The 21,782-nt window shown below is 41.8% G+C and overlaps 2 protein-coding genes across 5 annotated transcripts in view; one reads left to right on the forward strand and one right to left on the reverse strand.

Moving 5' to 3' along the window:
• LOC118209762 (beta-galactosidase-1-like protein 2) lies at window positions 1–18,768 on the reverse strand. Of its 2 annotated transcripts, none has more exons than XM_035385376.1 (19): window positions 18,655–18,768; window positions 15,650–15,844; window positions 15,490–15,558; window positions 15,178–15,273; window positions 14,518–14,626; window positions 14,196–14,288; window positions 13,742–13,823; window positions 12,873–12,937; window positions 12,229–12,313; window positions 10,442–10,582; window positions 9,062–9,142; window positions 6,646–6,752; window positions 6,016–6,162; window positions 5,520–5,591; window positions 5,012–5,090; window positions 4,036–4,123; window positions 3,332–3,443; window positions 3,072–3,188; window positions 1–2,093 (listed from the first exon to the last, which is right to left on the reverse strand). In XM_035385376.1, the coding sequence occupies exons 2-19, from the start codon at window positions 15,832–15,834 to the stop codon at window positions 2,010–2,012; spliced, it is 1,812 nt and encodes a 603-aa protein (XP_035241267.1). In that variant the 5' UTR covers window positions 15,835–15,844; window positions 18,655–18,768; the 3' UTR covers window positions 1–2,009. The 2 variants fall into 2 exon arrangements, with proteins under 2 accessions (XP_035241267.1, XP_035241266.1); XM_035385375.1 differs by having other exon boundaries at window positions 18,468–18,716.
• LOC118209761 (beta-galactosidase-1-like protein 2) overlaps window positions 18,689–21,782 on the forward strand; it is a 13,081-nt gene continuing 9,987 nt past the window's right edge. Inside the window, exons 1-2 of one of the 3 annotated variants that reach the window (XM_035385372.1) lie at window positions 18,693–18,821; window positions 19,988–20,091. In XM_035385372.1, coding sequence (XP_035241263.1) covers window positions 18,711–18,821; window positions 19,988–20,091 — 215 coding nt within the window. In that variant the 5' untranslated portion in view covers window positions 18,693–18,710. Of the gene's footprint in view, window positions 18,822–19,987; window positions 20,092–20,602; window positions 21,203–21,782 lie in introns of those variants that run through there. The other 2 variants (XM_035385374.1, XM_035385373.1) reach the window with 2 other exon arrangements.

The following is a 21,782-nucleotide window of genomic DNA, read 5'->3' on the forward strand; positions in this document are numbered from 1 at the left end:
TCCAATTATATCAAGCCAAGATCTGTATTCCACTGACAGCTGAGTTGAGAACACTGCCAAACAGAAGCATTATCTGTGTGAAATAGATACATGTCAGGAAGTATCTGTCCTGTGCAATACAATCTGAGCATAAACATAAGAGAAACAAACATATTTACCCTTTTTTGGGAGGGAAGGGGGGTTGTTAAAATCCCATGTTTGTTTGCCTTTCAATGACAGTATTATTTTACACAGCAATTTTATCACCAACAAATACAAACATTTTTGTTAAATTTGTTGAAAAACAGTTGAGGAAAATTAGGACATTCAGGGTATTTTTTCATGTTAACTCAACAAACACCTCATTTTGGAAGAACGAAAACATCCCCATATAGCACCACATAAAGCATCAAAACCCTCATAAGCTTGCATAAATATTATTATCAGTTTAAAACAACTGATTTCCATAGAACTTGTTACAGAGTTATTACTGTCGTAAGGCTCAGCATTCTATGCCTCACATCTAAACATCTTCTCATAACAAGGATTATGTGTGCTTTTGCCCACTGAGTAAGGTGCTACAAAATACATGACAGTATAGTTTAGTTATTCAAACATTTGGTTGAATTTGGCAAGGAACATGTCATTTTCAAAATACAATTGTATGCATTCAATTTACATTTCATTTTACAAAACCATACCCCTTGACCATAGTACTAATAAAAAAAACATATTAACAGAGAGCTTCCGATGTCCTGATAGTACAAAACACATTTACAGTACCAGCCATTTCACTCAAATTGCTCTATAGTTGGCCTGAATGTGTGTGTGGTGCACAATATAGATTTAATGTCATTTGGTCCAAAGTCATAAGACTCAACAGTTCGGTGCTACATTTTTGTCTGCAGCTTTTGCAACACGTTTTAATTTAATCCCACACTAAATGTATTTTATTGCTAATACACAGCAGCTGGAACAAAAGCAATATCCCTGCCTCCTGTTCCAATTAGTGGTTTCTGTGGTAATTTCTGAAAATACTTTTCTTTTCTTTTTTTTTTGCATAAAATGTGATTATTCGCAGCATTTAAAAGTGGCTACTCTTTATACACAATGAACAAAAGTAAGTGTACTGAATTTTGTAAGCCATGTCAGTACACTGGCTTTGCATATGAAACAAAGTAAACATGTTTGATCAGGACAAAGGATTCACAAATAAAGATGAACTCCTGTTCAACATTTCATTTTGGCAAGTCACTTTGGGGGTGATCGAGCCCAACCGAGATTTATTATTTATTAAAATGTAACTATCAAAACAAGACATTAATGTTCATTAAAAACATGCTTCAAGCATACGCCAAAGGCCATGTGAGCAGCACTAAAAACAAACGGACAAACAAACCAACAGGCAATGGCCAGCTACTCACTTTATAAAGAAACAATTTTTTCAAAAACACAGAAACGAGCTGGTATGATCAAACTGATCTTCAGTTCACAGTGCTTATGTAAGCGTTTAAAGCAAGGATCTCAAACTCCAGGACTGAACTTTGAGATCCCTGGTTTAATGCATATCACATCAAACACATTGAAAAGCACTTTGACTGGACCTCTCCTGAAAATGGTCACATACTCTTATTTACAGTATGCGCTAGGGATGCATGATATGGAAGTTATGGGGCTGTTATCAATATCCAATATTTGCTTGACCTTATTGGCCAATGCCCACTGCAATATTGGCCTCCCTGCATTTCATTATAGCACAAATGCACAGTAACTGATGCGACCCCACTATTACGGTGCATCTGAAGCACGTATGGGATGTGACACATTACTGCTCTGTGTCTGCCTGGTGTAAACGTGGCTTTGGGAGAGAGGCCCCTCCATTGGCCCTCACGCTCCTGGGCTGGCGATAATGGCGGCCGGCGGACTGCCAGAGCTGTCATCCTTTTAGCGATGGACGGAATGACCGGTGGCCGCTGGGATAACGAAAAGAGCATCAGGAGCTTGTGCAGGGTCGCCTGGACCTGGCTTCACTAAACATCGACCGTCATTCCCAGCTCAGGGCTTCTGGAGAACTGGAGTTTAGCTGCGGCCTCCTGTTCCTCAAACACAATGACCTGCCGTAAACATGAAAACAAATAAATAACAAAAGTGGTACGGAGCACAGCGAGGACTTCATTCTGTTTCAACACGGCCCTGCATCCGGTCAACATTTGTTCTTAACTGACCTACACAAGTGTTACTTTATTCTATGCAAGTCCCATTTGGTGAGATCATTTATGGTCATTACTAAACACAGTATGCTTTTTTATTTATTTGTAAGTAAGCGCTCAGAACAAATGTTGATTGAATCCAGGTCATACATTCACATTAAAGCAAAACCAAGCAGGAGAACCACAGTCCTGCGCACGTTAACAGAGCGCACTGAAGTGGAGAGTGGTTTGGGAACTGCACCAGAAGGTAATTCAAATCCCAGGAGGGAACCGTTTTGAGAGAGGCACTTAGCCTAAACTACATCTAATGGATGATATTAGGTACTGCAATAGCTAACGGATTTAAATCTCAATACTGAGAGAAGACTCTGTCAAACCACACTTTTCATGTCAGATCTGCTGACCCATGAACCCGTCAGCACAGCAGCCAGCGCTAACTCCAGTCACTGTGTGTGTGTGTGTGTGTGTGTGTGTGCGCTCACGCACGCGTGTGAGCGGGTGCCTGTGTGTACATGCGCGTGTACGTGCATGCATACATGCAAGAATAAATGTCTGTGTATGAAGAAAGAGTATGCAAGTTGGATGTGCAGTAAAGAGATGCCCTGATGTGTTGTTTGTTATTAAGAGAATTAAGCATCTGAAAAAGCAGCCCTACCAACAGTATTTACTAATCATGAGCGGAAATGTTTATTGCTTTCTTCATCTTAATGATTAAATCTGTCTTGCATTTTGGTCGATCTGTGAATTAATCACACATCACAAAATGATGTAAATAGATGATAGGACTCACAAAATGATCACAAAAACCAACTGAGGCAAAGCAAATCTACCACATGCAGCCAAAGGCTTCAACAAAGCTACAAACTCCAAGGCCTGACAAACCTGATTCACCCCACTGTGAAGCCAGGGTCCTGGTAAGTAAAGGGTTTGCTGGGGTCCTATGGACCAGTAGCGTCCAAGATTCTGCCCGTTTATAAAGACCACTCCTTTACTCCAACCCTGCGGATGCAACAGAAATCACACAGTCATCATGGGAAGTGATAGTTGCCCTGACTGCCTGTCATTAGTGGTTGGATAACGCACTGCATTGCAGAAAATGTCTGTGCTTTGGAGGCGCCTCAAGACAGGCATTTCCTTCTCACCGGAAGCTTCAGGAAGGTGTCCCTGGGATAGCCGTCCACGTGCAGCTGGCCCTGGAAGAATCCCGGAAAACCAGGCTTGTCTGGAGGGGCTTTCCAGGGCTCCTTGCCCAGTCTGAAACACAAGAGTTGCACCATAGATCCACAAGGGGGCAGCGTCCAAGCATCAGCCCTCAAACAAAGTTCTGCAATGATGAGATGCCAACATGTTTTCAGTCTCTTCCCCAGTGCTTTTTCTTCAGTAATGCTATCAATGAAACACCCTTAAAACATTCACATAATATGACAAACACGGAGGTAACTTAAAGCACTGTTGTACAGATCTTTATTCATTTGGTTATGATCAGAGTCAGCCTGTGAAATGTGTAGGACCCATGGTGACATTTTTTAAAATGGGCCCCAAAATAATACATAAGAAAATGATAAATAAGCCATGCCAGGACCCGTGGCGTTCGCCTATATGGCTTAATGGACTCTGGTTATGGCACACTCTTTACTCCAATGCATCCTACACAATGTTACATCTTAGCATTTATTTCTAAACCAAAGAACCAATTCCAGTCATTGGCTGATTAACGTGGGAGCATCAGTCCTTAAGTAGCAGATATAGGTTCTGTGCCACATATTAATCCTCTGAACAGAGCCAGTACATCGACAGATTTACTGTGTTTAACAAGTGTGCAGGCATGGAAAGGTAATGTACAAACCTGTTGATAAAATTAGGATTCAAATCCAGGCTGTAGATGGTGAAGTCTCTAAGTACGATATCATTGAAGGCTATGTCTCCTACCAAACCTAAAACACAACAAAAATATGTAAAATTTGAAGATAAAAGATGTACAATTCAATGCCAAGCCTTTGTAGGTGACAGGGTGGCCCAGACTTAGAAAGGACCACACAAATTCACTTCAAAAGCAGGAGATCGAGGTCAGAGCCCATTTTCATTCTTACAGAATAGAAACGTCACATCAAAAAATAAAAAAACAAAAAAACATTAAAACCAGCGTAGCTCAAAGAGTTTCTATCACACACCAAGCTTAGTGGCTTCACTTTCGTGTAACTCTTTCTCCATTTGTCGTTGTGTCACTTCCAGTCTGTTTCCATTTTTATCTGTTTAAGTTTGAAAAGCTTTATCACACAGAGCTCAGAGAATTGCCAAGGTGACAGTTCTGTTGTTAGGAAGCGCTATCTTAAGCGCCGTTTTATCTATTGATTGTATTTGTGCTGGGACTTAGTTCAAAAGAAATCACTTGTGAGCAGTGTCACCTACTGGGTGGAGCCACAGGGACCTGTCAGTCACTGATGTTTGAACCAACGGACAATGCTCTCTGCAGCAAAGAACAATGATTAGTTGTGTGATGGTGTGCGATATCTCCATTTTGGCCTTCTTGATGCCTCATCCAATCCAAAATCCACATCATGGTGTGAAATAATATCAAATAACAGAATTTGGCCAGTGATAATAGTTCATATCGTTTACAGCATTCCTTAAATCAATTTTTGTGCATGTCTTTCTCTGTGGCAAACCATGGCTCTTGACGTTTAAACAGATTGCATTCAAATCAGGTACCCATTGACACAGCTGGGTTATACATTATTCATATGAACAACAATCCTCAAGGCAGTGCAGCAATCCAGGCAATCTGCCCTGTACAGGACTGGGTGTTTTTTTTTTTACTTCACCTTTACGTTGCTCATCCAGAACTTTCCCATAATTCACCCTTCCACAGTTCTCCACCAGTAAACTCAGCTTTCGTTCTCCCTAGAGAACAAAGTAAGGTAAAAGGCATCAAGACAAGGTGCTTTTGACTGACTGCAGTCTCAGATCACTACAGAGGACATGTGAGAGCAGCTGTATGGGAGAGGACAGCACTGGATCAGCTGGGTGAGACTGAGCAACCCTGTGCTGTGCTAGCCTGTGCTAGAGAGATTGAGCTAGCCTGTGCTAGCCTGTGCTGGACTCAAGTTTGTCATCCATTAACTGCAGCTGGTAAAGTTATTAATTGGGATTCCCCTCTACACCCCACCCCTCCATTGTCTGGAACCTTGCTGGTTTTAATCCCTGCTCTTCTATGACAAAAGAATTTATCTCTGAAACCAGAAGAATGCTCGCCTATGAATATTAACCACCCAAGGGCACCCCTGGATCAGTATTTAGCATCCTGTGTTCAGAAATGCACAAACAGCACACCTTCGCATCAGGCACTGCAAGTTCCACAGTCTTATAGTCAAGAACCCCGATGTAAACTTGGTCCACAAACACCTGGAACATAACAAAGGCTTTAATCAGAGACAAACATCTTATTAAATAATTACTTATTATATTAATAATATTACTACTCATTATTATTATCATCATTGTAAGAAGCCTTTGCTGAACATGTGTTGAACAGCTTTCATTTTTATACACTATCTATTCATGCAGTTGGAAATACAGTAACATAAATCCCGATCCTTCACCAAAGGTAAAATACCAGTACCACACCCCCAGACTCAAACGTATACCCTTCTGCGTTTAGAGGCGCTTATTTCAATGCTAATCTACTGCTAATATGTTTGACGAATACTAGGGTGAATTAGGGGGTATGATGTCCACTGGTTTTAAACAAGTTTTCCCTTGAACGTGTTCATGGTTCCTGTTCTTCAGAACCTGGTATTGTTGGACTCTGCCGAGTGTTTGAACTGACCAGGGCGCGGTCGCGGACTTTGTTCCTGGAGTTCAGAGCCCCTCCGCTGGTGACCGTGGTCTCGTACAGGGTGTACCCATAGGACTGGCCATTGCCGTTGTTCACCGGAAGGTTCTCCATATTGACCGGCGTCGCTGATATAAAAGGCTGGAGGAGAGAGAAGAGCAGATGTTTAGACCCCGCCCTCCTCTGTGAGGTCGGTAGTCAGCTGACTGGGGATCAAAGCAGCCCAAACCTATTCCTCACTGCAGCTCACAGTGACTCAGCACGACAAAGGCCAAGGACTGTTATTAAATGGTATTTTTTTTCATGAAAAATAAATAAATAAAAACTTGAGCCACCTGTTTAGAGGGGGAGTGACTGAACCAAGAACAAATGTTCTTGAAATGTTGTGTGCCTGCACAGAATGTTCCAGAATTATTGCACTGGAACCAGGCCACGTCAGCAGGTGGAGCAGCACACATTACAGAGCTCCTTCCCTTTCCTCCTCTCTCCAGGCAATGTATGCCCACAGAGACTGATCGGGGATGAGCTTGCCCACCCTGATCCCTGACCCATAGCAGTCAGTGTGAAGTTCTGATTCTGATCCAGTATCAGCTGCAGGTGCCCAGAGGTTCTCAGTACACCAACCTGCTCAGCAAACCGCAGGGTCTCCCACAGGGTCAAGTGCTGATTCATGCCAACTGCACTGTACTCTTTCCGCCTCTGGAGGGCAGGCTTCTCAGGCAGCTCTTCACCTTGAACAGACAGTTACAGTCATATGGGACCACTATGATTGATGACCAAAAGGGGGTGGGGGTAGTCATTCCTCAGATTATCAGCCAATGATGACAGAAACTAAGAACCTTTGAAACATGTTCTGAAAAACTGCTTGTAGTTACAGTTGTATGATTCAGCATTGTAGCCCCACCAGCAATCTCATGCTTCCTGATCCAAAATGACAATTTTAAGGCAGAAAAGGAACAGTTAGCATTGACGGAAAGTGAATGGTAAGTGGTCATTTCTGACCACTTTTCCCAGTTTACAAAGTGTGGAAACTGCCAGACGGTGAAATACAAATGCTAGGACTTCATGACCCTAGTGACCCAAGTTAAAATGGTTCCTGTTGTTTTTTCTCCCTTCCCTGACAGAAAAACTAATGCTAATAATTTATAAACCAATTTAGGATCAAAACACAGAATGTATACATACTGAAAACCAGGCCAAATTTGCATTCAATAAAAGCCTTAAAACAGCAGAGAGGATAAAACAGGCCATAGGAAATAATAAACAAAACTTATTTCACTCGATACAGCAATATCACTTAAACAGAACATGAACATTTGTGGTCGTTTGTTACCAAGCTAACTGTTCTCTGAAATTACTTATAGTGGTTCAGCTTAAAACGAATGACTAAAGTGCATTTTCAAACTGGCAGATGAAATTCAAATTAGATTTAATTTAAAGTTGATAAATATTTGAAAATTACCCTGGGGAAATCACACAATTGTCCAAACCAGTGACTTTTAAAAGCCTGAGATATAAATGCACTTAAAGTTAGGGCTTATTTTTTTATCAAAATGCCTTCCTTTTGAACCACTCCTGACAGACTACACTGGCTGGTGGCCAAACTGGCACGCAAGCAAGCAATCATTCCTAACTGCATTTTCTGCAGAAAAAAATGAATAAAATAACAGCTTGAGCATTGATTTGGAAGTTTTAAATTCTAGGCAGCCCACTGGTGCATGATCAATTCAACCATTTCAGCTGCTCACCACAAGCATCATCAATCAATATTTAACCAGGTAGTTTTAGCATCTACAAAGTAAGTAGCTACATGTAAATATTGCATTATAACATTATTGTTACATTATTTATTTGCTTGGCTAATGCCCTTAACAGGGGAATGCTGACTCTGTGGGTATGAATGTATGCATTAACCGCCTATTAATGCATTTCCTTTCTTGGCCAACAGAAGTAAAGTTGTGCACTAACTGTACCCAGGAGGGTGGATGGGTGTTGAAGATCAAAACCTTTTGTGCTCAGAGCCGGACTCAATCAATATTCATCTTAAATGGTGGCTCAGAATTAAATGCAAGCTTCAGTTCAGCCATCACAGAAAGCAGTGAGAAAGAAATCCAGATTGCACTGAAAGAAAGTCACACTTGCATTAATTTGCAAGTCAAATTTAGGGAGAAACACTGACTGCATCAAGGCCTAGTGCTGAGATCCACTTGTGTTTGGAGATTTTTGTTGGTTGTCACAACATTATGAAAGCCTCTAATAACTGGAATAAAATAGCTAAATAAACACATTACAGTGTGCTGAAGCAAAGCTGTGATGTTATTTTATTAGAGCTACAGCTTTAAAATTTCTACAGTGGAAGCCAGGATTAGATTTAGCAGAATGAGCAGAAAAGAACCATCATCTTGCTACAAAAAAGCTGGAGTTAACAGAACACTTCCTGTTCCCCGGCAGCCATATTGATTTAATGTCTTTTTCACTATAGCTTTCTGGGCAACAAAAACAGACTCAGCACCCCACAATGCATTCAGTGGAACTGAACTTAAATCACCAGGGTTGCTGGATATTGGACTGCCAAATTAATGCTATTTTAATGCATTATTTTGTTATTTATTCATTTATTTTTTTGGTTAGGCAAAATTTTTTGTTATTTTATTAATTCAATAATGCAAAACAAATTCAAATCGTGTATGCTATCGACTAAAAATTGTATTCTCACAATTGCCTTGGTCAACATAATAATAATAATAATAATAATAATAAATATAATTATTAATTATAATTAATAATTTATTATTATTATTATTATTATACTGGAACAGATACAGGGCATCCTATGTGTTTCTTTTGTGTGTTCCCTTCAAATACAGAAATCCTGTAACCACCCCCATCAGCACATGACTGGCTGCCCTACCCCACTCCCATCACCTGCTTCCTAGGGGCACACTGGGAGAAGAAGCACAAACAGCACACGGTCCAGAGAAGAGAAGCACCAAAAAAGAAAGCCACCTGTTTACAACAGGCAGCTGTTTGTGACACTCACTGTGGTATTGACTGAATAATTCCCTCAGATGGTTGTATTTTGGGGTGTAACCCCCGGCTTCAGATAAGGGCGCGTCGTAATCTGAAAGAGAGAAAGATCTCAGTACGAACTTTTCCCAGTTCAGCTCCGTTTGCTTATGCCACACTGCTGCAAACACTTAGCAGCTTATAACTTCCTCCCTCATGGCTTAAGCTGTAGCCATAGGAGAGAAGCGTTTTCCCTGCAAAATGTATTCTGGATGGAGCAGCTGCTTGGCTGAGCAGAGGAGATGATTGGGGTCTGGTTTGTCTGGCTCATCACCTTCTTTGTATTCCTGAGACTAACACTGATGTTCTCCACTACTGTTTGTTGCTCTGGATAAGAACGTCTGCCAAGTGACTGTAATTCAATGTAATGCAGTTACATTAAAATACTACAGAATGGCAGACAGATTTAACATCTTGCATCTCTTAGTGCACAGAGGTTAACATACACTATTTTTAAGTGCACTTTAACCTTCTGCCTCTCCCATCGCTACAGTTGAAGCCATAAGGACGTTATAAGCTGCTAAGTGACAGCTTGATTGATTCATACAAGTCAACAAGTGATTGACAGCAATGACGGCTCCTCCCATTATGAGGTTCACCAAGCCCAATATCTCATATTTCAAATAACTGCCAATGGGAAAGGCTGGAATATAACTGGTGGTGCAATTAAAAAAAAGGCTTAAAAACAGACCCTGCAACCAACAAGTTTTGTTTTCTAGCCAATTCCCCACAGTCACAGCCAAATACAGCTTCTACAGCAATTTTCTGCAAGATACTAACTTAGTACAGCCAAATACAGCTCTTTACGGCCACATGCTGCAAGATAAAAAAAACTTCTAAGGACCGCAATATCACATCTTTTACATCTATACACCTGTCAGTGCAGCTAATTTCTGTATTTTTCAGCAGCCATTAAAAAAACAAAGCAGGAGAAACGCAGCCTGATGCATACTTTTAATTTACACTAACATTGATGTCCATTCATAGCAGCTAATGTGTATATAGTTTTTGTTTACCGTGTAATATAATATTGGAATAGTATAGCTAACAAAAAATATGGGGACCCTTAAAAGATATCTGTGAAGAAAGAAAAAGACTTCTGCCACCACCTGCTGACCACTTGGTGAATTACAGCCACGTTGTTCTTTCAGGCAGCCGTATAAAACATTATACACACCCAGCGTGCGTGTTCAGTCCTGCTACAGAAATCACTGCACATCGGCACTTAATGTAGCCATTGATGCAGTCCTCAATGTAGACTCACTACGGCCTGTAATATGTGTCAATGTAGACTCAATAAACGTGATATGTGCGTTGAGGGAAGTTGGGGTGACGCTTGGGGTGCAGCCGGTACCGTAGCTTGTGACCATGCCCCTGGGCGAAGGGTTCAGGGCCAGTGCTCCACTCATGAAGCCAAAGTTGGTCCCACCGTGGAACATGTAGAGGTTTATGGACATGTCCTGTTTCAGGATCTCGGTCACCACAGCCAGCATATCTACCAAGAAGGGGGATGTGTGCAATCAGTGCCTTGCGAAAAGAGCACGTACTGGCCACCTCACAATAAACAACGTGGCCACTTGTGCCCTTGTGCAGGCGCAGTATCAACAGCCAATCATATGAGAGATTTTCACTAACATTTCATATTTTCCCTAATTAAATCCTCTGGTGAACTTTGGCACAAAAGACAGATTTTCCAGTCTTACCTGCCTGTCTGCTTCAACAGCTTATATCAAACTGTGTGACAGACATAAGTCGCAAAGCATCTACTGCAACATATTTAGAAAAGCAGACTGAAGATTTATGTTATCAGCAGACCGAGTTTACATACATATTATGTGAAATCCTTCAGTGAAAAACAAAAAGCACATTCAGGTAACCTGCCAAAAAAAAGAAACACCAATTATGGTATCCCTCTCTGGGAAGTTTTAGATGTATTCTTCCTGTAGTACTGGCCAGAACGTTGCTAACCAGGCTCTTAAACTAGGTACCTGTGCATCAGCAAGCTGTGAAAAACAATATTAATCAAAGACTGACATCTGACTCCTGCAAACCTTTTACCTGCCGACTCCGAAGAACACATTTTCCAAACGTCAGGCTGTGACACTTTCATTACTTTACACAGTTTTGGTTTAGCCCTTTTTTGTTAGGAAATGTCATCAACTTTGCCATGATTGACTGCTAATTACTTTTTCGCCGTAGTGAACTCATGCTGCACAGCATAAATGTCACCCGCGCAACCCAAAAATGTCCCTTGCATGTTGATTGCACCAATTAAAAAAGAATAGATACCTTATTATAGCAAAGCAATGCGGTTGACGGGTTCAGAAAAATGTGGGCCTCCAATGCCAGGGCTATTGGGCAGGGGGGAGGGAGCGGGCCTCGTTAGGTGGGACTAATCAAACCAGCGCCTACTTAAGGCTAGTGCTTTCCCTGTTGAGGTAGGCCTTAGTCATCAATACTAAAATATGTCCAGATCCCCTGTGTATGTAGGGTATTGACTCACCTCATTGCACAACACTGCAGATGCAAGCAGGAAATCCTTAAAACACAAACCAGCCGGTGCGCAATGCCAGCACTTCATTACATTACATGTAGCGTGTGAACTTTTAAAAAAAAAATACAAAATCACAAAATGAACCGTTGGAGAGCGGTGGACAAAGCAGCTGTGGAGCAGGGTTTACTTTCTGTCCCAGCTCACGGGTCGATCGCGTGAGGGGCGAACACCAGGGAGAAGCTTCCAGAAGCCCCGGCTCCGTTGACCCTCGTTCTACTTTGTCTAACAAAACAATGCCAGCGCTTCACAGAGCGCACTTAGTGATAAAGCTATGAATAATTAACGACCCACAGCTGATAAAATGCACACTGGCATTCCAGCTTCTGGCAAAATACATTAGGCTCTCCAGCTTCCAGCTAAATGTGTGATAAGCCTGCCTCCTCTATTACGCACCATGTGACCGCTTAGTCCTGGACTACGCGACTTTAATTCTGGAAGCATCCGGCTGTCTTTAAATCGCGAAGGCACGTGAAGCTGGAAGGACAGCGTGGCTCTCTACAGGCATGTTTGTGTAGCTCTGGCAAAAGGGATACAAACTGTATTGAAACGCTTTCGTAAAATGATCCATCACGATCAAAGTTACTTACTTTCTGTTGGAAAGACATGGTGAAGGTCACCCCACAGGTCAAACCAGCCTGACCAATACTCCATCACCAACTTAGGTTGTCGGGGCTGCAGTAACAAAAACACACGTGTGCACACACATGCACACACATTTAAAGCTTTATAATTAGTGCATAATATGAGGCCACAAGAATAACAGTGTAGACACAGGTACTACTTATAAAACATTTCAATAAATGTACTCACCGCGAACAAGTTGATGTTACTTTGTGAAATAACAATGTTACAAATTGTCATGCTCCCTGAATACTATCACTAATAACTGATTTGCCTTCTAACTGGCCTGCGTGATCTTATGATATGGTATATTTTACCACAGATATGGACACCTGAACAAGACGATAATATTTTTAAAGACACTTGGCAGCTAGATCCATAAAAACATGCACATAAACATTTATAAAAATTAATACTCTGAAAACAAGGAAAAAAATACACTGACAAACAGGTTGACAAACTTAGCCGCTGGTCTGTCAAAACTTAATCTAAGTAGTTTGTTTTATTCCTGGCACAATTAGACTCATTATAAAAGATGCACTGACACAAATCAAGAGCCAGTGAAAACAATAACACAATAACACTGTGAAAGAGAGATGGTCTGGCTTACCTGTACAGCATCCAGGTACTGTATGGCCTTGGGATTGAGCTTCTGAAAGTTGATGGTCTTGAGAGCTTTTGAAGAGAGAGGTAAAACAGAATATAGAAAGCATTCTGGACAGAAAAGTAGTATTGTAGCCAGGAATTCATGGGTTAAATCAAAGCTTAATGAAGATACTTAAGGTTAATTATTGCTTTAACGTACCAGTGACATATAACTGAAAAAGTATAACAGGTCTGTGATTCACACTGGATACACACATCAGCACAGTAAACACATATGATCCCTGTAATCAATGACTAAGCATGCTCATAAAAATTCTGCACACTACAGACATACTGAACTATAGCATATATAAGGATATACCCTAATTCTGTATGCTTTTCTGCAAGAGTGGTTAACGGTTCATTCAAACATGCTCTTCAGTTGAACACACTCAATAAATGAAAAAAACTGTTTTGTCAATGTGTTTGTGCATCTGTGTGTGCGTGTGTGTGTGTGTGGGGGGGGGGGCATGGCGGCAGTGACAGGTGGGTGAAGGGATTGAAATATTCAGGCAAAGAATCAGATTATTCTTTTTCTATGTTTTCCCCATCAGGCCTTCATTATTCTGTTCATTATAAATCTGAGGTTATGTAAAAATCACTGCAGGGCTACAGCACTGGTTTCAAACCATTCTCTATTGAGATTCATACCAAACAAATTAAACACTGCACCTTGCATTTATGGCACTAGTTACCGTGTACACACAATTTTTGATTAGTTCTAAGTCTTCCATGAATATATTTCAGGGTACATTTTAATAAATGGCAGGTTCCAGAAAATGTGTTTCTCATTATGTGGGGGTCACCCATCAGGGGTCAGGACCACCAGGGTACCTCCGTCCACGCCCCCGACCTTTAACCCCTCGCGGTTGTCTGATGTCATCAGGAGTTCTTTGATCCCCCTGGAGAGCAGAGCCTATCGAAGGAGAGCAGCGGTTGCTCTATAAACCAGCAGGGTGAGATGGAGAGCAGCAGAAAAACTTTCAATGGCAAAAGGCCAGCTATATAAATGATGCAACACGAGGTATGAACAGCAGGCTTGAGGTGAATCCCATGCAATTCAGTCATGGAAACAGATCACAGTACAGAGAGCACCACCGTGGAGAACTGAACCCCCAGTCGCACAGTGGGGATTTTTAGATTGGTTTATAGTCTGCCACCCAACACTATGGGAGATTTTTCAATTCAATTTCACTTTCCTGAATTGACCATATTGAAACAGAATTAACCCCAAAACGCTGCTGAACAGGCCAAGCCATTATGTGTGTGAAAGGACCAGCCCACTAACCTCTTTGATGAAGCCCATGTAGCGGTCGTCCTTCGCATACGAGCCGTATTCATTCTCCACTTGAACTGCTATGATGGGGCCTCCTCTCATGTACTGGAAGGGAAATGAAGGAAAAGCTGTATTTCACTGACTGCACGACTGCTACAGGCAGGATTTTAACAGGCTGAGGACCATGCTAACAACCTAGGGAACTGTTTCCACAGCCAGTCTGGCTACTTTGTACATTAACCATGGGTCAAATATACACAGCATCTCAGGGCATACAGACTTGTACCAAGCCCAAATCTACATGTCAGGAGACCAAAGATTAATCAGAAGTCACCTGCAGAGGTGCAACTCTTGGAATGAGCTCATCAAAAAAAGAGTTAACAGCCTCAGTGAATCCTGGGTAAGTCGTCCGCAGTTTCATGTTCTTGTCACGCAGAAGCCAGCTGGAAAGAGACGAGCACAAGAACACTTTAAAGACAAGCCCAGAAGCACTTCTCCAAACCAGCTTTGACCTCTCATCTTAGCCTGTTTGTGCTGGTTATGCAAAAACTGTGAATCAACTATCAACTGAAACCTCCTGATCTAAGCACTTGTGCTTCTGTTGTAAGCCACTCTGGACACAGCTATTGACCAAAGCAGTAGTGTCATGTAATGTGATGTAATGGACATAATTTTACATAGCTTTCTACATTCATGCACCATAATCACTTAAAGGGCCAACGTTGTGGTTAGTGAACATGCCAATGCCCACATGAAGATTACATGTACACATTGCAATATTCAATAGCTTTGCAGATGCTCTTACATGGCAGCTAACAGAACAGATGCTAACTAAAGCTATTCAGGTAAAGTGCCTTGTTCAAGCACAAAACAGCAGTGAAACGTGCAACCTTACTACTGTTACATGTCTGGCTCCCAAGCTGCTGTGCCACACAGCCACCATGATGAAGAGCAGCTGTGTGCATTTGGGAGTAGAGGGCGACAGGGGACCCACCTGGGCAGCCCTCCAAGGTCCCATTCTGAGCAGATGTAGGGTCCCGGACGCAGAATGACCCAAAGCCCCACCTCCTCAGCCAGACGGATGTAGGCCCTGAGGGAAGCAGGTAAGCAAATACTAAAAAAACTTGACAGCTTAACAATTTGCCACAAAGTCTGCACGTGACAGTGTGTGAGTGTGGAACAATGAGATCACACAATCTAGTCAACTTCCAAAACAAGGTGGCAGTGTACTATGTAGCACAGCTTTCGAGACCTGGGCTTTAAACCAGATGACTATAGGTTCAAATACCAAGTGGTAGTCACTCACTCTAAGTCCAACTGGTTCTGGAAATCAAACTTTCCTCTCCATGGCTCATGCAGGTTCCAAGGCACATACCTGGAAGACAAAGAAGTCCAGGACACTTTTAAGATTATCAGCTGGAGGGAGAAATGCTACAGTGGCATGGTAGGGGGCGCTCTGTACTCACGTGGTGAGAGTGTTGAGCCCACAGGCCTTCATCTTCAGGAGGCGGTCCTTCCAGTGTGCTCTGGGGATGCGGAAGTAGTGGGTGGAGCCACCCAGGATGCGGAAAGCCGCACCATCCAGTGTGAACTGGGAGGAGTTAGCGCTCAGCCCCTCCTTCCTGCTCCAGCTACTCTCTCTCGGCTGCATGCTGGATGAACTGAAAGAATGGAGAACAGCAGCTAACCTCAATTTTCTCATCAGAGAACATCAGTTCTCAAGTACCCTTATATATAATGAGGAGTGGGTTTACTAAAAGATATTTTTAATTTTCATTATAACACAATTACTTCTATTTAATTTAATGCATACATGTAATGCATGAGTTATACTTTATAATTAGGGACACCAGTTTGTCTCCACCATTTGACTTGCAGGGATTTAAACTTCTGTTTCAACGGTTATCCTCCAGGGGTCCCCATAGGCACTTCAATGGCACACCCAAGTGACTAATCATACAATTGAGTTTCTGATTGAGACATTTATAAAAACAATTAGTTGATCTAATCTGGGGAGTCAGGAAGGAAAGTGAACATGGATGCAAGTTTACATGCTGCAAAAAGCAATCACTGATCTTAAGGAAAACACAAAAAACAGCAGACTCTGTGGCTCTCCAAGACCAGGATGGAGTATCACTGCAGTAAAATAAAAACGCATCCATATACAGCAGGTTTTAGCTCAGTACTAAGACCTATGATTCTACTTGAGGTTTTAATTGAAGACCATGATTAGTTAGTTAGTTGAATCATTAATTTATTTTTATTTAACTTTTTTTAAAAGTTAAAGTTGTTGTTCAACTGTTTTTAATTTTGGCATTCCCCTTTTCTTTTAACAAAACCTAACATGCCCATGCACAACATAAAAGAATACTGTAGCATGTCCATGGTAGTAAGTAATTAAACTGAATTTAACATTTCAGTGTTGATTTTAAGTATCGTTGTCATTCGTTGTCTATGCTTAATTAGTGGCAATTACATTATCAATGTAAATTACTGAGGTGGTGCAAATGGAATCACTGCTTGAGCAGAGGCTTACAAAAAGGGTATTGCGACCTCTAGCTGGTGGAAGGCTGAAGTACCATGCAAGAAAACAAGGGGAGAGAAACCATATTTATAATAAAAGCCATAAAAGTGCTAAATGCAGAGCTATCTAATAAGACACAAAGCAAACAGATTGGCTTTTAGTCATGTGATTCACTCCTGATTAGGCACAGGGCAGGTGCAGGCATGCTACTACAGTCCAGTGATGAAACGATGAAAGAAGCAAAAAAGAAACTCCCTTATTCTCTTAGGCCTAGACTCCCAATTTCCTTTTATTTTTTTTCCATCCTGTCCAATTAACCTTTGAAAAGTAGGCTTTCAGAATTTTTTTTAAACTCGTATGTGAGTGTTCCATAACTCTGTTGCATTGAATTACCAGTTGCATTACATTACATTACAGGCATTTAGCAGACGCTCTTATCCAGAGCGACTTACACAGCTTTTTACATAGCATTTTACATTGTATCCATTTATACAGCTGGATATATACTGAAGCAATTTCGGTTAAGTACCTTGCTCAAGGGTACAGCGGAAGTGTCCTACCCGGGAATCGAACCTGCGACCTTTCGGTTACAAGCCCAGTTCCTTACCCACTGTGCTTGTTTCCACATGGTCTCGTGCACTTGGCATTACGATCGGCAGACATGAGACTAATCAGCTTACTTCCCTACTGCTGAGTACACAAGTTGATGCAACTTGCATACTCAATAGTAGGCAAGTAAGCTGATTGGGGCACAGCTCTGGCGTCAAAAGTTTTCTAAAAACTAAATGAAGATATTTACATGATACTCTCAAGACACCCACAGAAGAATGTATTATAGCAGTACCGCTGCCTGTCGTTGTCTTTCTGTTGTTTTCGATGTTACCCTGTTATCAACTGAAATATCAGTATCATCCAGACTTTTTACTCTTTTGCTTCATTTATACCTGCGGTGAGACAACCATAATCTATACGAGAGTGTGCACTGAAAAACAGTCCACCAGAATACAGGCTAACTAACCATGGGGTTCTGTTCAATCATTATTTAAATTATTACTTTTCCGGAGGAATCAGAGAAAAGCTGTCCCCAGTTAAATAAAGTCTGCAATGGCAAACGTTAACTCCTCTGAAACTTGAGAATGAAAGGTCGACACATGCGCGTGCAATCGGATAGCTTGGTGGGCGTTATCCCCCTTGCTGGATTGAGTGGAATTACTCATTCTTAGCTAGTTACACGAGAAACATCGTATTTTCGGATTCATTCGAGCAAGGTTCGTTTCAGATGAGAATCTCAAAAGGCTGATGGTTTTCTATGGGAGGATCCGTGCATGCACCAGCAACTCGCCCCACCAAATGTCATAACGACAGGCCATACCTGCGTTGACGAAAATGGGACAGAATGAATTCGGATTTTTTTATTTTTAGAAACGTATCAGGGATTCATCTTCAGTTTCCAAAAACCTATCAAGCGTCACTTCCCCAACTCGGCGACGTTTTATACCTGTTTTGTGGGCACTGTCCATTTGCAAAATCTATGTTAGCGTACACTAACCTTAGCACACAATGCTGCTAATGCTTCTAATCGGTAGTGTTTTACACTATCGAAACTCGATTCATATGACAATAACTGCGTGCATGTGCACTAACAATAAGTGGAGCTAGCTAGCTGGCTATGTAAATAGTCATTGCCATTATAGCTAACTATCATAACGTATTGCCTAACCGACATAAACACGTTCCATCGGTTATCAAAAGCAGCTTACCCGATGTAGCGGTAAACGATTAAACACACGATGCCCAAGCAAATAATCGCATTTCTTCTGCTAATGTGAACATTCCCTAATCTGATAACCATAACCATCGACGTATCTCTTCCTTCACAGGCCAGCACAGAGGAAAGTATCAAAGTTAGTTAGAGGAGTAACTTGACTCACGAAAACAGCCTCTTACGTTAGCACTTATTGCATAGTGTAAAGTCAAGGGCGTTCCGTTGTCAGTCACCAGCGATGCCAACTCCGGAAGAGTGGAACATAGGAAGTAACTGCACTCCAATCAAGAGAAGACAAGAGCACACAATTGAGATCAAAGAGATGAGAGGAAAAAGCCATTTTTTCAAGGTGATTGTAAAAGTTGTGCAAGTCTCTCTGGATAAAAGCGTCTGCTAAATGCCTGTAATGTAATAGTGATTTCTCCTGGACCACGGGTACAGCTCTTCTGGTGGATGTTGAGGCCGGGCATTGTTGTATACCGTCTATAGTCTATCACATAGGATATTAGAACTACAAGTGCACAGCTAGCGTATTCCAATTAGATTCCAATTAAAGTTTTTTTTTTCTTCCCTCTGACCTTTGCTCTCAAAACTAAGACTCAATCGGTAAGAGATCGTATTTTAAAAGTACACATTTAAATTTGTTGTACACCTTCAACAAATTAAGTACATGAAGTGCCTGGCCTCCTTAATTGCTGCTTGCATCTATATTTAAATGTTGTCCTTCAAAAGATAAATAGTTTATTTGCATACGCTTACACAAGCTCGTCCAAATCCATAACCTGATATTGAACATCAGAATAAACCAAGACTGAAATTCACACTGAGCAATTCATACCCCGTGTAGGGAAAATCTAAAACCACTATACTTTATATTAATTGATTTTTACAATCAATGAATGACTTACTTCTGGGTTCTATATATCCAGAACTCTCTGAAAAATGTAGGTCATATGTGTATGATACTAGACTTAATCACATCCCGTTAACTCATTGGCAGCAGTGCAGTGGCAGGTTGAAATCCCTGGCAGAACAATGGCACTGTGCCCAAGACAAAAGTACTTGCCTTCAGTTAAGATCTAGATGTATGAATTACTGACATTTTTTTTTTTTTTGTTAAATGAAATTTGTTGGATAAGTATCTCAAAGCATGTACATGACACAATATACATTACATCAACTTACCTGCACATACCTGTGTGTCCTTGCTCTACTTTATATTTTAGTTTACCATTTTAAAACCTGTCAAACCTTTTATCCGTTTTGGTGAAATTATGTGCATCATTTAGATTTTAGTACACCATGTCAGGCCTCTATACTCCTTTACAATTCATTCATTTTGCTGTCAAATGTGATTTCATTGTGTATGCTTGTTGTAATCTCTACAGAATTGATGGGGGGAGGGAAAACAATGGGGCTCTGAAACCTCACTGTTCCTCTCGTCCCACTCTATTATGCACCCAGCCTGTTATTCTAGACTATGTAGCATTGTTCTCACTTTGTTCAAACTAACAGCTACAGTCCTGCATCAAAACATACACAGTAGTGCTTTACAGGACTGAGCCACCATGCCTGCCACAACTTTTCTGTAACGTTGGTTTGGATACCAACACAAAGGGGTAAGTAACATCCAATCAAATAGACAGGTATCATGCTAAATATTCTGATGCCAATTCAGGAAAGTAATTATTTTTGAAGTTTTAATAGCGGTGTGACAAAAATAAAAACTACGACTTTTGCGCTTTTGTTTTGTCTGCGTTTTCCAATTTCCTGCCCTTGTTTTTTGTATTACTCATTTCCATGTTTATTGATTAAATATTGTCTACTAAGGAATATGGGTAGTTTATATCTTGTATTTATACTTTTTCAGGCTGGCTAATTTTAAAAGTAGTAAATCAGTTTCTGGCCTCTGATTGCTGCATTTTAGGTTTATTCATTATCATGTTGTTAGCTCAGAGGGAGTGAGGATGGTTTCTGATGGGCTCTGCTGGGCGGGGCTTCCCTCCTGCTTGGCTGGGCTTCCCTCCTGCTGGGCTGGGCTTCCCTCCTGCTGGGCGGGGCTTCCCTCCTCCTGGGCAGGGCTTCCCTCCTGCTGGGCTGGGCTTCCCTCCTGTTGGGCTGGGCTTCCCTCCTGCTGGGCGGGGCTTCCCTCCTGCTGGACTGGGCTTCCCTCCTGCTGGTCTGGGCTTCCCTCCTGCTGGACTGGGCTTCCCTCCTGCTGGGCGGGGCTTCCCTCCTGTGAGGCGGGGCTTCTTGTCTCCTGGGTGGGGCTTCCCTCTTGCTGGGCAGGGCTTCCCTCCTGCTGAGCGGGGGCTCCCTCCTGCTGGGCGAGGCTTTCTGCCTGTTGGGCTGGGGGTTCCTTATCCATGGCCAGAGGCAGCTCCAGGGGACCCTCGGTGGAATTCTGAATCTGCTTGTTGCCAGTGAGGGAGACCTTCAGTGGGTGGAGCGCCATGGAGCAGCCCACAACCTTCAGGGATGTGCTATTCTCCTCAGTCTTGGCAGGCCGGGGTGGGCGGGGTCTGGAGGCCAGCATAGGGCGGTGTCTGCACCTCTGTGGGCCCTGGAATGCCAGGAACCTCTCCGCAGGGGTGAGCGGGACCACCTTGTTCTGCAGCCACTGGAAAGCCCTGATCTTCTGTGTGACTACATCCTTCATTTCCTGGTTGACCCTCTTCACCTCCACCATGGGGAATAGTAATGATTTTTTCCCTCCCTGCAAGTTGCTAGGTGCCTGATTATTCATCCTCAGTAGGTTTTTGCGCAAGGCATGTGTGTACTGATCACACTGGAATTAATCAAAATATTCCAGTATTAAAAAAGTGCCATTATGACAAAATGATGTTGCTGCTCCATTCCTGTTGCTGCACTGAGTTGTGCAGCATTTTATTTTATTATCAAGTCAGGTCGCAATGGAGCATTATATAATAATTTGGCCCATTGTGATGTTTTGTGTCAGAATAACACATTATGACATCACAACAGGTTGACGTGTTCTTTTGCTGCAAAATTCCATATTCCTGACTGTTGCTCAGCAGCCAAGCCCATCCATGTATTTTTTTAAATAAAGTATTTTATAATACAAAGAGAGGGTGGAAAAACTGCTTCAAATGCATTTTAAATGTATGCATTTTGCATACAATATTCAGTTTCCAACTGTATTTTATGATTGAAGATTGTTTTTTAAATAATACTTTTTTAATTACAGATATTGATTACTGGATTAAGGTAACACTGTCTGAAAATGGTAATGGTAATTTAATATCGTTTCACCCTTTTAAGACAGGATGCATGAAAGAGTTGGTAATGT

Source organism: Anguilla anguilla, chromosome 12 (assembly GCF_013347855.1).
Source record: "Anguilla anguilla isolate fAngAng1 chromosome 12, fAngAng1.pri, whole genome shotgun sequence".
NCBI classification, from domain to species: Eukaryota; Metazoa; Chordata; class Actinopteri; order Anguilliformes; family Anguillidae; genus Anguilla; species Anguilla anguilla.

Coding starts and splice junctions, on each gene's coding strand:
- LOC118209762 (XM_035385375.1), bottom strand. CDS start 18,565: ATGGTTATGGTTATCAGATTAGGGAATGTTCACATTAGCAGAAGAAAT. Junction 14,627..15,177: donor GACCTTGGAGGGCTGCCCAG/GTGGGTCCCCTG, acceptor GTCTCTTTCCAG/CTGGCTTCTGCGTGACAAGA. Junction 3,444..4,035: donor AATCCTAATTTTATCAACAG/GTTTGTACATTA, acceptor CTTGTGTTTCAG/ACTGGGCAAGGAGCCCTGGA.